At 49.6% G+C, this 17500-nt stretch overlaps 2 protein-coding genes across 2 annotated transcripts in view; one reads left to right on the plus strand and one right to left on the minus strand.

Annotated features, from left to right (window-relative positions):
- Positions 1-5741, minus strand: part of LOC133009561 (transcription initiation factor TFIID subunit 4-like) — a 12305-nt gene extending 6564 nt beyond the window's left edge. The window contains exons 1-7 of the mRNA XM_061077083.1: positions 4626-5741; positions 4330-4496; positions 3718-3792; positions 3138-3317; positions 2938-3060; positions 2751-2840; positions 2417-2599 (exon numbers count right to left, since the gene is read on the minus strand). Of these exons, the coding sequence (XP_060933066.1) occupies positions 2417-2599; positions 2751-2840; positions 2938-3060; positions 3138-3317; positions 3718-3792; positions 4330-4496; positions 4626-5709 (1902 nt within the window). The 5' untranslated portion in view covers positions 5710-5741. The remainder of the gene's footprint in view (positions 1-2416; positions 2600-2750; positions 2841-2937; positions 3061-3137; positions 3318-3717; positions 3793-4329; positions 4497-4625) is intronic.
- A 3774-nt stretch (positions 5742-9515) lies between these two features.
- On the plus strand, positions 9516-17277 carry lsm14aa (LSM14A mRNA processing body assembly factor a). Its single transcript, XM_061076201.1, has 9 exons — positions 9516-9808; positions 11171-11334; positions 11409-11562; positions 12154-12495; positions 12971-13153; positions 13244-13418; positions 14673-14711; positions 15392-15629; positions 15711-17277. The coding sequence occupies exons 1-9, from the start codon at positions 9688-9690 to the stop codon at positions 15732-15734; spliced, it is 1440 nt and encodes a 479-aa protein (XP_060932184.1). The 5' UTR covers positions 9516-9687; the 3' UTR covers positions 15735-17277.
- Positions 17278-17500: the final 223 nt, after the last annotated feature.

The raw sequence follows: 17500 nt of genomic DNA on the forward strand, positions 1-17500 counted from the left end.
ATCTTTCTAAACGCTCCACTTGTTCTCTAACAACTTAACGTTCCACTTGTTCTCTAACATCTTTCTAAACGTTCCACTTGTTCTCTAACATCTTACTAAACGTTCAACTTGTTCTCTAACATCTTTCTAACTGTTCCGCTTGTTCTCTAACGTCTTTCTAAATGTTCCGCTTGTTCTCTAACGTATTTCTAAACATTCCACTTGTCCTCTAACATCTTTCTAAACGTTCAACTTGTTCTCTAATCTCTTACTAAACGTTCAACTTGTTCTCTAACAACTTAACGTTCCACTTGTTCTCTAACATCTTTCTAAACGTTCCACTTGTCCTCTAACATCTTTCTAAACGTTCCACTTGATCTCTAACAACTTAACGTTCCACTTGTTCTCTAACATCTTTCCCTAAAGTTCCACTTGTTCTCTAGCATCTTTCTCAAAGTTCCACTTGTTCTCTAACATCTTTCTAAACGTTCCACTTGTTCTCTAACATCTTTCTCAACGTTCCACTTGTTCTCTAACATCTTTCTAAACGTTCCACTTGTCCTCTAACATCTTTCTAAACGTTCCACTTGATCTCTAACAACTTAACGTTCCACTTGTTCTCTAACATCTTTCCCTAAAGTTCCACTTGTTCTCTAGCATCTTTCTCAAAGTTCCACTTGTTCTCTAACATCTTTCTAAACGTTCCACTTGTTCTCTAACATCTTTCTTAATGTTCCACCTGTTCTCTAACATCTTTCTAAACGTTCAACTTGTTCTCTAACGTCTTTCTAAATGTTCCGCTTGTTCTCTAACGTCTTTCTAAATGTTCCGCTTGTTCTCTAATGTCTTTCTAAACGTTCAACTTGTTCTCTAACATCTTTCTAAACGTTCAACTTGTTCTCTAACGTCTTTCTAAATGTTCCGCTTGTTCTCTAACGTCTTTCTAAATGTTCCGCTTGTTCTCTAACGTCTTTCTAAACGTTCAACTTGTTCTCTAACGTATTTTTAAACATTCCACTTGTCCTCTAACATCTTTCTTAATGTTCCACCTGTTCTCTAATCTCTTTCTAAACGTTCCACTTGTTCTCTCACGTCTTTCTAAACGTTCCACTTGTTCTCTAACGTCTTTCTGAACGTTCCGCTTGTTCTCTAACATCTTTCTAAACATTCCACTTGTTCTCTAATCTCTTTCTTAACATTCCACTTGTTCTCTCACGTCTTTCTAAATATTCCACTTGTTCTCTCACGTCTTTCTCAACGTTCCGCTTGTTCTCTAACATCTGTCTAAACGTTCCACTTGTTTTCTAACATCTTTCTCAACGTTCCACTTGTTTTCTAACATCTTTCTCAACGTTCTGCTTGTTCTCTAATCTCTTTCTCAACGTTCCGCTTGTTCTCTAACATCTTTCTAAACGTTCCACTTGTTCTCTCACGTCTTTCTAAATATTCCACTTGTTCTCTCACGTCTTTCTCAACGTTCCGCTTGTTCTCTAACATCTGTCTAAACGTTCCACTTGTTTTCTAACATCTTTCTCAACGTTCCACTTGTTTTCTAACATCTTTCTCAACGTTCCGCTTGTTCTCTAACATCTTTCTCAACGTTCCGCTTGTTCTCTAACATCTTTCTAAACGTTCCACTTGTTCTCTCACGTCTTTCTAAATATTCCACTTGTTCTCTCACGTCTTTCTCAACGTTCCGCTTGTTCTCTAACATCTGTCTAAACGTTCCACTTGTTCTCTAATCTCTTTCTCAACGTTCCGCTTGTTCTCTAACATCTGTCTAAACGTTCAACTTGTTCTCTCACGTCTTTCTAAACGTTGAACTTGTTCTCTCACGTCTTTCTCAACGTTCCGCTTGTTCTCTAACATCTGTCTAAACGTTCAACTTGTTCTCTCACGTATTTCTAAACGTTCCACTTGTTCTCTAATCTCTTTCTAAACGTTCCACTTGTTCTCTAATCTCTTTCTAAACGTTCAACTTGTTCTCTAACATCTTTCTAAACGTTCCACTTGTTCTCTAACATCTTTCTCAACGTTCCACTTGTTCTCTCACGTATTTCTAAACGTTTCACTTGTTCTCTCACGTATTTCTAAACGTTCAACTTGTTCTCTCACGTATTTCTAAACGTTCAACTTGTTCCCTCACGTATTTCTAAACGTTCCGCTTGTTCTCTAACATCTCTCAACGTTCCACTTGTTCTCTAACATCTTACTAAACGTTCCACTTGTTCTCTAACATCTTACTAAACGTTCCACTTGTTCTCTTACAACTAAACGTTCCGCTTGTTCTCTGACACAAATTAAGACGAGATATTTATAGATTATTATATGATCATTAATGATCTAAATATGAAGAGAAGCAGAGCAAAGCGTCTCTCCGTCTCTCAGGTAAGTTCTGTGATTTTAAGTGAATCAGAACCCGAGCGCCTCATCGTACCAGAGCTGTGGCGTTAGTGAGCGGCGTGTTGAGTTTGATGGCGCTGCTCGCCGGACTGACGGGCAGCCGGGGTCTGATGGCGGTGATGGAGCCGGGGGCGGCGGGCGGGGGGGTGGAGGTGCTGGGGACACTCAGCGACTGCTGGCTGCTGAGCAGAGACTGACGCAGGGCAGGGAGACTTTTCTGTGGAGACACAACACAACAACCTGACATCACACAAGCTGGAGAGGAAACAGTTGTGTTAACAAAGTGAGTTCATGTTGTGAGCAGTGTGTGTTTCTGGATTGTGAGGTCACGACGTGATGATGATGTCATGCTGGGATGAAGGCGGTACCTTGAGGAAGGGGATGAGGTAGGGCTGAGGGGAGGACTTCAGCTCCGCCTGCAGCCGCGTGGTGAACTCCTCCGGCTCGATCTTAGCGTCCTGGAGAGAGAGAAACAGAGGTCAAAGGTCACGTGTGACTGAAGTCAGACCAGAGATCTCAGCCAATCACAGTGAGGCATGCTGCGGCGAGTCTGACCAGCAGGTCCTGCACCAGGGCCTTCACGTTCTTGGAGGTATCTGGCGAGGGGGAGTTGTGGGACGCCAGCTTGATGAGCGTGGCCAGGAAGTTCTTGCATTTCTTCACGTTCTCCTGCATCTCCTGTGGAGAGGAACACGGGTCGGTTACACACGGCGCCGCTCGCAGAGCAACACACGTCTGAATGAACGCCACCTGACCTGCGACACCACGGTGACTCTGCTGGGGGGCGTGGCTGTGGCAGCAGGGGTCGCGGAGGTCAGAGGGGCGGCAGGTTTGGCTGCGGGCGCCCCCCCGGCTGTTATCACCGTTGGAGCCTTCTGAGGCGTCGTCATTTTCACCGACACCGCTGCACCCCCGGGCGCCACGCTGATGGCCTTCTGGGAAACAACAGCAGCATCAAGCACGCCGCCCAGAAGAACGACAGTTACACATGAAGGTGTGAAGGCTCAGCAGCGTTCTGATGACATCACAGGACGAATGATCACCAGGGACCTGTTCCCTCAAGTCTGCTCGTGTCTCACTGGCGTCCGGGCAATCGACACACACGTGTGGCGTTCGGTGTTAACACATCATATATATAAACATATTTGATATAACTTATAACATTTTGTGTTTATTATTAACTTTTACGATTAATGAAGGTTTATGTTTTGCACCCCCCCATCGCGATCTGACCCAGTCATAAACAAATCAAACAAACACACATTAAACTTCCGGTTGTGTACTTGTACCTGATGTGAACACACTGACTCTCCAGCTGATTGGACAGAAACTCACCTGCACGGCGGCGGACTGAACCATCCTGGTCGGAGCGGGGGACGCCAGGCGGACGGCGTGCGCTGTGACAGGAGCCTGCAGGCGACACGCAGGGAGACACACACCACATCACTGTTTCATGGTTTGGTTTATAAACCTCATCTACACAAGTCATGATGCACATTAGTAACAATGGAACTGAATGTGAATTGTTTCTTAATGAATCATCAACAGCTCCTGTTCCTGTGGGAGAGTCCATGTGAGGAACCAGCAGGACCACGAGTGGAACTGAAGAACACAAAGGTCTCAGATGAAGAAGAGGAGCCGGACACGTCAACACTGATCTGTCCACAGCAGAGTTTATACATCATGACCCGCCTCCTGCTGCTCTACAGGCTCCGCCCCTGCTGCTCTACAGGCTCCGCCCCTGCTGCTCTACAGGCTCCGCCTGTTGTTGTGATATGTAAATCCACATGTGGACCTTCACACTGGATCTGCTTCACAGGACAAACACCAGCTCTTCAGCATCAGAACCTCGTCTGAACTTCAGCGTCGATTCATACTTATTATTAACATCGTAAAGAATGAATCACTGAACCTGCGCCGCTTCTGATTGGTCAGCAGCAGACGTACCGTGGAGGCGGCGCCGAGCCGGATGGCGGCCCCGGCCGTGGGCGTGGCCGCTCTCTGGTTGAGGTTGGCCACCGTCTGGGCCTGCTGGGTCTTGGCCTGAGCTTGAGCCAGGACCTGCTGAGGGACCATGACCAGCTGACCCGTCTCCGTCCGCACCAGAACCATACCTGAGAGAGGAGGAGACACGGTTCAGAACCAGCTGCTGGGCGACAGGAAGTGACCCCGAGCTTCTGTCCTCACAGGGACCGGAGCGTGACCCCGGCCGTGACCCTCGGGCGGGGGTGCAGCACGCTCACCTGCAGGCATGGTGAAGCCGGGCGGCAGCTGGATGGTGGTCTGCTGCTGGGGCCGGACCGCCAGGGGAAGCTGAGGGGCGGCGGCCCGGGTGGAGCTCGCCACCAGGGCGGGTCTCTGCTGCTGGAGGGAGGCGGCCACCATGGGGCCCGCAGGCCTCACCCCCCCCAGCCCGTTCATGGCGGGTTTGACCCCGGTCAGGGTGACGGCAGCCGGACCGGACCCGGTCTGGCTGATGGGGGACGGGACTGCAGAGGCGGTGCTGGTCAGGAGGACGGTGCTCCCGGACCCGGGCGGACCGGGAACCAGCACCTTGGTGTGGTTCAGCACCTGAGGGCTGGGGGTGGGGGGGGCGCCCGGGGTCCCCCCCCCCTTCGGGTCCATCCCGTTCTGCGTGACGGGCTGTCTCTGCAGGACCACGGTGGGAGCCGGTCCCGGGACCGTGGGCTGAGAGGTCCCGGGACCGGCAGCGCTGGTCCCGGTGCCCCCCCCGGCCGGTGGGGGGGCCGCGGGCGAGTTCACCAACTTTGCAGCTCCGCCGGTTCCGTTCAAACTGAGCAGGGCGGGAGATCCGGACCGGGACCCGTCCGGCACCGGGCCGGCGGAGGGACCTGGAGCCGGACCGGGAGCGGGACCGGGAGCCGGACCGGGACCCGGACCGGGGTTCACAGCCGCCCGGGGGAAGCTAGCGGCGGCGGCAGGCGGAGTGGGCAAAGTTCCGGGTCCCGGTCCGGGTCCCGGTCCAGGTCCCGGTCCCGGGGCAGCAGCTCCAGCAGCCGGCAGCCCGGCTCCGGGGGGCACCGCGGCCCCGGTGGAGGAGCTGGAGGCGGCTCGGCTCGCACCGGGGACCGGGGGAGAGGCGCCGGACTCCCCGGTGAACCCCGGAGCCCGGTGCCCTTGTTGCGGATCAGCAGCAGCCGCCGTGTCGAGCTCCTTCCCGGGGAAGCGGGCCGCCGCCTCCCGGCTTCCGTCCGGAGGCTTCCGGTCTCCGAGCTGCGACTCCAGCGAACCCACCAGGTCGCTCACCGCCTTCTCGTCCACCTCCGTGAAGAGCATGTCCTCCAGCGGGTCGGAGGCTCCCGCCATCTTTGATGTTCTCCGTTGTGCAAATCCGATGCTCCGAGCTGCGCATGCGCCGAGGATCTGGCTGCTTTTCCAGCATAGAACCAGATCATATAGATACATGCATATACACACACACACACACACACACTCACACACTCTCTCTCAAACACGCCCACATACTCACATACTCACACACACACACACACATCATACACACATTCTCACACACACACACATACTCTCTCACACACACACACACACACACACACATACTCTCTCACACACACAGACACACACTCTCACACACAGACACACACTTTCACACACAGACACACACACACGCACACACACACACACGCACACACACATACACACACACACACCATACACACACACTCTCACACACAGACACACACTTTCACACACAGACACACACATACTCACACACACACACACACACATACACACACACACACCATACACACACACTCTCACACATACTCACACACTCTCACACACACACACACACACATACTCTCTCACACACACACACAGACACACACTCTCACACACATACTCACACACACACAGACACACACACTCACACACACATATCTTTGCTGCGGATGATGAAGAATATCGACCGTAATGTTTTTCTAGATCAAATAACATAAACATATTAAAACCTGTGATGGAATTTCACATAGACACAGTAACACAAGGCTGTGCGACACACAGCTCAGGATACAGGTTGTGTACCTGTCACATAGAATGTTCATTGTGTGTCTGTGTGATGTTTGACAGTCTGGTGGGCTAGAGAAGCCCCCCCAGGACATTACAGCTGTTCTACACTCCCCCTGTTAATCACAACAGGGGGGGGGGGTGCTCCTTGGTCATTCTGATGTGTGTGTGTTCTATGATGTGTGATCTGATGTGTGTGTGTGTTCTATGATGTGTGATCTGATGTGTGTGTGTGTTCTATAGTCATCTCACCAGGGGCCTGACCAGTTTATCAACGGTTCTCTTCTGTAAACTGTTATCTCTGATGAGTCTCAACTTCAAACATGACAAACTAATAAACTTACAAGTACCAGTGCAAAGAAGTAATATAAAGATGTAATATACTCCATAAGAAGTAAAGTCCTTCATTCAAAGAAACATTATAAGGAAACAATACTTTATTTATGAATCTGAATGAATGTGTAAGCTGCAGATATCAGCACATGATCATGGGAATTGTACTCGGTTACTTTCATCACAGTTATAACGGTACTCGGTTACTTTCATCACAGTTATAACGGTACTCGGTTACTTTCATCACAGTTATAACGGTACTCGGTTACTTTCATCACAGTTGTAACGGTACACGGTACTTGGGCGGCTGAGGGGTAGAGTGGTCGTCCTCCAACCTGAAGGTCGGCGGTTCGATCCCCAGTCTGAACCATCTGCATGCCGAAGTGTCCTTGGGCAAGATGCTGAACCCTCAATAGCCCCCCATAGAATAACAAAGTGCTGCAAGTAGATGCACTGTATGACTGTATGTGTGAATGGGTGAATGTGAAACTGTACTGTAAAGCGCTTTGAGTGGTCTTCATCAGACTAGAAAAGATTTATATAAATACAAATCCATTTACTCGGTTACTTTCCATCACAGTTATAACGGTACTCGGTTACTTTCATCACAGTTATAACGGTTCACAGTTATAACGGTACTCGGTTACTTTCCATCACAGTTATAACGGCACTCGGTTACTTTCCATCACAGTTATAACGGTACTCGGTTACTTTCCATCACAGTTATAACGGTACTCGGTTACTTTCATCACAGTTATAACGGTTCACAGTTATAACGGTACTCGGTTACTTTCCATCACAGTTGTAACGGTACTCGGTTACTTTCCATCACAGTTATAACGGCACTCGGTTACTTTCCATCACAGTTATAACGGTACTCGGTTACTTTCATCACAGTTATAACGGTACTCGGTTACTTTCATCACAGTTAAAAACGGTACTCGGTTACTTTCATCACAGTTATAAGGGTACTCGGTTACTTTCCATCACAGTTATAACGGTACTCGGTTACTTTCATCACAGTTATAACTGTTCACAGTTATAACGGTACTCGGTTACTTTCCATCACAGTTATAACGGCACTCGGTTACTTTCCATCACAGTTATAACGGTACTCGGTTACTTTCATCACAGTTATAACGGTACTCGGTTACTTTCATCACAGTTAAAAACGGTACTCGGTTACTTTCATCACAGTTATAAGGGTACTCGGTTACTTTCCATCACAGTTATAACGGTACTCGGTTACTTTCATCACAGTTATAACGGTTCACAGTTATAACGGTACTCGGTTACTTTCCATCACAGTTATAACGGCACTCGGTTACTTTCCATCACAGTTATAACGGTACTCGGTTACTTTCATCACAGTTGTAACGGTACTCGGTTACTTTCATCACAGTTATAACGGTACTCGGTTACTTTCATCACAGTTATAAGGGTACTCGGTTACTTTCATCACAGTTGTAACGGTACTCGGTTACTTTCATCACAGTTATAACGGGACTCGGTTACGCTCCATCACAGTTATAACGGGACTCGGTTACGCTCCATCACAGTTGTAACGGTACTCGGTTACTTTCATCACAGTTGTAACGGTACTCGGTTACTTTCATCACAGTTATAACGGGACTCGGTTACTTTTCATGACAGTTGTAACGGTACTCGGTTACTTTCATCACAGTTATAACGGTACTCGGTTACTTTCATCACAGTTATAAGGGTACTCGGTTACTTTCATCACAGTTGTAACGGTACTCGGTTACTTTCATCACAGTTGTAACGGTACTCGGTTACTTTCATCACAGTTGTAACGGTACTCGGTTACTCTCCACCACAGTTGTAAGGGTACTCGGTTACTCTCCACCACAGTTGTAACGGTACTCGGTTACTTTCCATCACAGTTATAACGGTACTCGGTTACTCTCCATCACAGTTATAACGGTACTCGGTTACTTTCATCACAGTTATAACGGTACTCGGTTACTCTCCATCACAGTTATAACGGTACTCGGTTACTTTCATCACAGTTATAACGGTACTCGGTTACTCTCCATCACAGTTGTAACGGTACTCGGTTACTCTCCACCACAGTTGTAACGGTACTCGGTTACTCTCCACCACAGTTGTAAGGGTACTCGGTTACTTTCATCACAGTTGTAACGGTACTCGGTTACTCTCCATCACAGTTGTAATGGTACTCGGTTACTTTCATCACAGTTATAACGGTACTCGGTTACTTTCATCACAGTTATAACGGTACTCGGTTACTTTTATCACAGTTGTAACGGTACTCGGTTACTTTCATCACAGTTATAACGGTACTTGGTTACTTTCATCACAGTTGTAACGGTACTCGGTTACTTTCATCACAGTTATAACGGGACTCGGTTACGCTCCATCACAGTTGTAACGGTACTCGGTTACTTTCATCACAGTTATAACGGGACTCGGTTACTTTCATCACAGTTATAACGGTACTCGGTTACGCTCCATCACAGTTATAACGGTACTCGGTTACTTTCATCACAGTTGTAACGTACTCGGTTACTTTCATCACAGTTGTAACGGTACTCGGTTACTTTCATCACAGTTGTAACGGTACTCGGTTACTTTCATCACAGTTATAACGGTACTCGGTTACTCTGTGGCCGGAGCACACACTGTGGTTCTCTTCTGTCCTGCACAGATCTAGGTGACGGCGCAGCGAAGTATCGCGAGAGTGTGAGTTCTCGTTAGCCCCCGCTCGCAGCCTGTGATGGAGGAGGCGCCATGTTGTAGCTGCGGGTAGAGAAGCGGGATCAGCACCCGACACGTCCGGCTCCGACCCGGCCCCGACCCGGCTCCGACCCGACCCGGCGACCCGCTCCTCCCTCCGGGCCCGTCCCCGCTGCTCCGCGGCCCCGCCCCGGCTCCAGACGCACCATGAGCGGCGGGACTCCGTACCTGGGCTCCAAGATCAGCCTGATCTCCAAGGCCGCGATCCGCTATGAGGGCATCCTGTACACCATCGACACGGAGAACTCCACCGTGGCCCTGGCTAAAGGTGAGGCTGCTCCCGGTGCCCGGTCCCGGGTCCAGACCCGGTCCCGGGTCCAGACCCGGTCCAGACCCGGGTCCGGTCCCGGTCCCGGGTCCAGAACGACAGAGAGGAAGTTAATCTGTCCACAGGTTTGATTCAAAACACGTTAGCCAGGAGGCTAGCGATAGCATGCTAACTGGAGCTAACATGCTAACAGCCGGTCCCGCTCCCAGCAGCGACCCCTCGCCCGGCGGGGGGCCACGGGGCGGGTCGCTGATGGGGGGGGTGGGGGGCACTCGACCCAGTTCAACCCGCCTGGGATCACCTGTGGGCGGGTTCGCTCCGACCTGTGTGCTACATGAGTCAGCTAACGTTAGCACGGAGGCTAGCTGCAGCGGCTTGTAATGTTATCTGTCACCTGCTGCTCTGCATCCCGACGTGACGTCACTCACCTGGTCGTGACGTAGCGAGCAGCCATGTGTGTGAACACGTGTTGACTGGAGTGACGTCACCTCTGCTGGATCTCACGCTTCCATTCAAACTGAATCTGATCTGAAAATCAATTCTCACAGATTCATAAGCAGCTGACGTCACTGCTGCGTCACTGTCTCAGGATCACAAACACACAAACAGTCGTAATATTATCAACACAAAACAATAAGGAGACTTATTGAGAAGAAACGTGTTCAGTTTAAACATTAAAAACAAAGTTCCATTAGAATGTGTTTGATTCAGATTCTCTCCTGAGCTGCAGAGAGGAGAAGCGTGCTGACAGGAGGTCTCACTCTGTTTGTTTCCTCTGAGCTGCAGAGAGGAGAAGCAGTGGCGTGCTGACAGTAGGGAGGGGGGGGGGGGAAATCACTTACATTTCTTAATCTGTCAGTTTGTGTGCAGTTATGGGGCTTTACAATAATAGGGCACATTTATATTTATTTTCTCTATTGGCTGCCCGGCAGTCGTTAAGTTAATGTTAATATTTGAAATAAAACTGGTAAAGCTCTAAGTGAATTTGACTGTGTTGTATTTGAACTATGATTCAACTTTTTTCCATGCTCCAAAACTTAAAAAAAAAAATAACCAAAAGAAATCCCAGGAAATCGTGATATCGAATCGCAACACATATCGTATCACCAGCTAAGTATCGTGATCGTATCGTATCCGAGGTCCCTGCCGATTCCCGTCCCTAGCTGACAGGAGGTCTCACTCTGTTTGTTTCCTCTGAGCTGCGTAGAGGAGAAGCGTGCTGACAGGAGGTCTCACTCTGTTTGTTTCCTCTGAGCTGCAGAGAGGAGAAGCGTGCTGACAGGAGGTCTCACTCTGTTTGTTTCCTCTGAGCTGCAGAGAGGAGAAGCGTGCTGACAGGAGGTCTCACTCTGTGTGTTTCAGTGCGTTCCTTCGGGACCGAGGACCGGCCCACGGACAGACCCATCCCCCCCCGGGACGACACCTTCGAGTACATCATCTTCCGCGGCAGCGACATCAAGGACCTGACGGTGTGCGAGCCCCCCAAGCAGACCAGCTCCCTCCCCCAGGACCCCGCCATCGTGCAGGTGCGTCCCGGCTCTCACGTGTGTGTCCTCCTCGGTGTGTGTGTAGCTGATTGTCTTGTGTCTCTCTCTCTCAGTCGTCCATGGGCTCCGGCTCCTCTGCCTCCGCCCCCCCGACCCCGTTCCAAGCCGCTGGTTCCTACGGACTCTTCAACCGGGCCCCGGTTCCTGCCTACAGCCAGTTCAGCACCAGCCCCCTGGCGTCCCCCCAGTTCGGACCTGCTGGTGTCGGTAGGAACACGACTCGTGATCCATGTGTGTGTTGAGACGTGTTTTGTGGGTTAGTGTTAGTGGGACTCGTACCACGTTCATCGGGGGGGGGGGCTGTGAACTGCATGGTCACTGAGACGCGTTCAGGGCCCGTGGGAATGTTGATGATCAGATCCCAGGACAGATGTTAACACCAGGTAAATCGATCGTTTGACTCCTACACACACACACACACACACACACACACACACACACACACACACACACACACACACACACACACAGGAGTAAGAGAGAATCACAGATCCACGTGTGTGTGTTGTTTTCTGAAACACAGTTTGTAGTAAACTAAATAATCTGATTTACTCGTTCTTTTCTCTTTGACACTTTCTCATGAGAGTTGTGTTAACCTGTTGTTCTCCTCTTGTTCAGTGTGAGTCTGCCTGGGTCTGTTGTGTCTTCTCCTTCTGACAGAAATGAAAGTGTCTGTGAAATCTTTATTGAGAAGTGTCCTCGTGGCCGGTTTGAGTTTGTTTGAACCGACGCTCCGATGGGTTCCTGAACTCATCGTCTTGTGTTAACGATGGAAACTAACACACCTGTGTTGTCCAGGCCGCAGCAGCCCCCCCCCGGACCCTCTGAGGAAGAGCCCCACCTTAGAGCAGGTGATCGCGGCCGCTCCGTCGGCCCCGAGCTCCGCCTCCATCGCTCCGGCTCCTGGCCTGGGACGCAGGAGCCCCCCCCACACTCGCACGACTCCCCTCGCCGCCGGGCAGAGCGGTCAGAAGGTCCAGCTCCAGGACGGCGTGGACCCGAGGAGGGGCGAGGCGGTCAGAGGAGGCCGCGGCGGCGCCCAGGGCTGGTCTGCGCCGCGGACCGTCTCCGCCTCTCACATGGCGGCTGCAGAGAGGGCGCCCCCTGCAGGCCTGAGCCACTCTGTCTTCAGCCACGCTGGTGAGACGTCTCCACTGGCCCCTCCCACTACGACTCATCACATCTCACACGTTCTCATGGCAATAGAAAGTTAATTTGAACGTACACAATAAAGTTATTGTGTATAATGTGGGTGTCACCAGAGGGTCAGAGGTCAACCAGCTGACCGGTGATGTTCAGACAGAACATTTATATTAATGTCCTTTTACAAACAGATGTTTGTTTATTGTTTATTTACTAACTTCATTTGACATTTCTGCTCATGACCGAGGCTCCGCCTCTAGAGTTAGATTCTGTAGAAGAGCAGAGGTCTGAAGAGGGACATGGCCCCCCCGCCCGCGTGTCTCTGAAGCGTGTCTCTGCTGAACGTGTCCTGACTGACACGAGTCCAGGTTCTGAGTTCCCGCTCCGGTCGAGCTTCGCGCTGTGGTCATGTGATCGTTTTGCTCCTCCTCTTTTAACTTCTCTCTCTTGGCGGATGTCACCTTTACTTCAGCGCCTCCCGGAGCACCGGCTAACCGCCGCGGGCGAGGAGGCGGGCACCGCGGCAGAGGGCGCTTCAATGTTCGCCGGGACGGACCCATGAAGTTCGAGAAAGACTTTGACTTTGAGAGCGCCAACGCCCAGTTCAACAAGGAGGAGATCGACCGCGAGTTCCAGAGCAAACTGAAGCTGAAAGGTAGAGATCTCATTTCTGTTCCAAGTAACATCGGGTTGGACGGCTGCTTCCTCTCCGACGCTTTACGAGACCACGTGTGTTCGCCCTCAGACGAGAAGACGGACAAGGCAGAGAAGACGCTGAATGGCGAGGACAAAGGCGAGTCCGGCGTGGAGACTCAGAACAGCGAGGTCAACGCCGATGAGGAGGGCGAGACGCTCGGCCCCAACGTCTACTACGACAAGTCCAAGTCGTTCTTCGACAACATCTCGTGTGACGACAGCAGGTACGAGTGTGTGAACGGTGGCGTGTGTACGGTGGCGTGTGTGAACGGTGGCGTGTGAACGGTGGCGTGTGTACGGTGGCGTGTGTACGGTGGCGTGTGTGAACGGTGGCGTGTGTGAACTAGGGATGGGCATTCGATTAAATTGTCTTAATCGATCGTCGGGAGAATTAATGACGAATTTTCGATTAATCATTAATATTTTTATATTAAAATTCACTATTTATAGACTGTTAAAATGCAGTGAGTTTCCTCATAGAGATCTTTATTACAAGATGAACAACTCTTGTGGCAGTTAAACAGGATCGTTCAATGTTACACTTGAAAATAAGCGCTGCTGTCCTCCACAGCCCCGGTGAGAGAGCAGCTAGCCGCTGAGAGCTAGCTGGATCTGACGGATCTCGACCTCTCAGTCCGGTTGTTGTCACGTCCTCACTCCCGGAACCCCTCACCCAGACCCGGCTTTGTCCGGGTCCGAAGAGGCTAGTCTCCGGAGCTAGCCTCCGCTAGCTCCGGAGACTAGCTGCGGAGCTCGGCTTCATGTCGGCACACGGACCCTCAGTCCACGTGGAAGGGAACCCGTACAGACCCGGGTCTGGGTGAGGGGTCCTGGGATTGAGGACGTAACAACAACCGGACTGAGAGGTCGAGAACCGTCAGATCCAGCTAGCTCTCAGCGGCTAGCTGCTGCTCTTTCAGCGGGGCTAGTAGAGTATAACTCCGAGCTGCTTCCTACAGCTGCTAACATCCTCACTGTGCTGCGTTCAGGAAACTCGGATATCCCGACCTCCTACTTGAAGAAGAGCAGTGGACTCCTCATGCGCTCATGGAGACGTACAGCTTCGCAGTGTTGGCAGTGAACGCAACAGAATTTCGTCGATGACAAAATAATGTCATCGACGAAATTCTTAATGATCAATTAATCGATCGTCGATTAATAGCTAGTCCACAGCCCGGGGGAAGCCGGGTGTGGGTCGGCGTGTCATATTGCGTCTGTTTTCGTGCATGGTATATACGTCCCAAGCCCTAGTTGGCAGTATAGACTTCAAGGTAAAGTGACATGATCTGTTAAGCGTGTGGGAGTGGTGGCGTGTGTGAACGGTGGCGTGTGTGAACGGTGGCGTGTGTGAACGGTGGCGTGTGTGAACGGTGGCGTGTGTGAACGGTGGCGTGTGTGAACGGTGGCGTGTGTGAACGGTGGCGTGTGTGAACGTCTTCACCACTGAACCAACTCACAAATGTTTCTTCTTTCTTCAGGAAAGCAAACGATAAGACCGGAGGCTCCGTGTTCCCACGGTGAGTGTTGGTCTTGTCATGTGACTCAATAAACAACTTACATTATCAGATCGTCTGTCAGGTGATTAGTTAGAAATGAATCCTTCAAAATAAAGTGTTTCCAACTGTTTGTTCTTTTACATCAGAGTGAATTCAACTAAAGTTAAACACAACCGTGTCCTCTCTCTGTCTTTGTCTCTCTCTCTCTTCTGTCTCTCTCTCTCCTCTCTTCTCTCTCCCTCCATTCTGTCTCTCTCTCTTCTGTCTCTCTCCTCTCTCTCTTCTGTCTCTCTCCTCTCTCTTCTGTCTCTCTCCTCTCTTCTCTCTCCCTCCATTCTGTCTCTCTCTTCTGTCTCTCTCCTCTCTTCTCTCTCCCTCCATTCTGTCTCTCTCTCTTCTGTCTGTCTCCTCTCTCTCTCTCTCTCTCTCTCTCTCTCTCTTCTCTCTCTCCATTCTGTCCCTCTCTCTTCTGTCTCTCTCCTCTCTCTGTCTTTGTCTCTCTCTCTTCTGTCTCTCTTCTCTCTCCCTCCATTCTGTCTCTCCCTCCATTCTCTCTCTCTCTCTCTCTCTTCTGTCTCTCTCCTTTCTTCTCTCTCCCTCCATTCTGTCTCTCTCTTCTGTCTCTCTCCTCTCTTCTCTCTCCCTCCATTCTGTCTCTCCCTCCATTCTCTCTCTCTCTCTCTCTCTCTCTCCCCCTGCAGGGAGCGGAGGCAGACCTGGGCGGAGGAGAGGCGGATGAATGCTGAAACGTTTGGTCTCCCTCTGCGTCGCGGGCGCGGCGGTTACCGTGGCCGCGGCGGGATGGGTTTCCGTGGCGGTCGGGGGCGTCCTGTGAGCCGAGGGTCCTTCGGACCCCCACAGGGAGGCGGGGGGGGCTTCAGGGGAGGATACAGAGGAAACCAGGCCGGCCGGGAGTTTGGCGACTTGTCAGCGTTCAGGGTAAAGAATCTGTTCCAGTGGCTGAAGCACAGACGTGTTGGTCAATCACTTTGTAAAAGTGTGTTTTCTTTTCTCCTGCAGAAGGACAACAAGGTGTCTGCGTAGCGTCTGGACCAAGCTCCTCCTCTTTGGAGGCGGAGCACTGGAAGATGGTCGACTGGTTGTATATTTGTCACCAGCACTGGGGTCGACTGCTCCAAAGCAACGTAACTCTGAATCTTTCAGGTGGAAACGACTACGATGCAGTTTATCACCGAAACCGTTAAATCACAAACTCAAGATCTGTTCAAAAATGTCCTGAAATAATAATATTCACGTTTCAGAAGATGGTTTTGTTTTGGATACATTTTCTGCCCCTGAACCTGTATTTGATCATTTGTTGTCCAGTGTGGTCACATGACCTCTCACTGATGTAGCTTTATTCTGTAATTCTGTGAGTCCAGCGCCAGGTCTCAGCTTTCTAATGTGTTTTTCTACCGTGTCCCTCTCCTCGCCGCCGCCTCTCCTCGCCGCCGCGCTCGTGACTCTGGCCTGAAATCTTTTCACACTTCACCTGCGTTTTCTTTTCCCGTCGATCATAAGATGTTGACTTCTGTGTTTGAGCTGAAAGTTAAATAATCTGTAATTTTCACAATCGGTCGATGGTCAGTAAACGAGAGGTTCACATGTGAGGCTGTAACTTCATCTTCTTTCACGTTGCTGCTGCGTGAAAGAATAAAATCTGTTTTGACAGCGATCACATCAGTGTAAAAACTAAATGAACGATCGCCAGGAAATAACTTTTCAAGCAAAAACAGTGAAAAATCCTCTTATCACAAGATTTCCTATTTTTCTGTTACAAAATGAAATATTCTGTGGTTTGTGGATTTTTTACAGATTAAATTGTTTTGATTCACTGAAACAACACATTTATCGATCAAGATTATTGATTAATATACATTATTTCTTTTTATTTCTACATTTAATGTGTCATAAAGCAGAAAAACATATTCATATTTCAAGGCGAGTCATTTCACACAAATGTACAACAATGTGTTTTTCTACGTTTTCTAGATCTAAAGTAAGAAAATAACATTTCTTGTTCCTTTTGATGGAAATTTCCACAAACATCTTCCAGCTGAGAAAACCTTCATGCTTGTTATTGATGTAATTTTCTTTTAACTCTGACACATTGAATGTAGAAATATAAAGACACACTTCGCCTTCCTCATTAAGCCATTCTCATCTCTGTAACCATGGAAACGGTCTGGTCTGCGGCGTGATGTCACGTACCATGAGAAGCAAAAGTTTCTGAACAACTTTCATGATTTTCATTTCTGAGTGAACGAAGGATCGGATGAATCGAGACGTAATAACCTGACGTGACATGTTTCTGATAAAGACGATTGTTGTCATGGTAACTGACTCCTCCCACAGAACAGGATTAAAACATGTGCGTTGTTCTTTACAGACAAATATTGTTCATTTTAGTTTAAAATGTATAATGTTCATTTGTTTTATTGTTCCTGTGAAGACAAGTAAATTTACCTTTAATGACGTCACCGCTCAGGAAACAGCTGAGGAGACTTTTATTCTGAAATGTTGAGGTGGAGCTGAATCTGTTTCCTGTCGCAGAAGTTTCTCCTTCACATTAAAGCTCTTAAAAAGACACGTGTGGTCCAGTATCTTTCAGTCTGGGACTGGGAGACCTTCACTGGTCAGACTGGTTCTGCTCCAGCAGAGAACAGGTTCATCCTCTGAGGAGAACCTGGGTCTTTCAGAAGCTCCTCAGAGGATCCTGTGGGTCTCTGAAGACCCTGGTCCTCAGAGACTCGATCCACACCAGATCCTCTGAGTGGTTCTCAACTGGTCTGGGTTCCGGACCCAGCATC

The sequence above is a fragment of the Limanda limanda genome, chromosome 8 (assembly GCF_963576545.1).
Source record: "Limanda limanda chromosome 8, fLimLim1.1, whole genome shotgun sequence".
NCBI lineage: Eukaryota > Metazoa > Chordata > Actinopteri > Pleuronectiformes > Pleuronectidae > Limanda > Limanda limanda.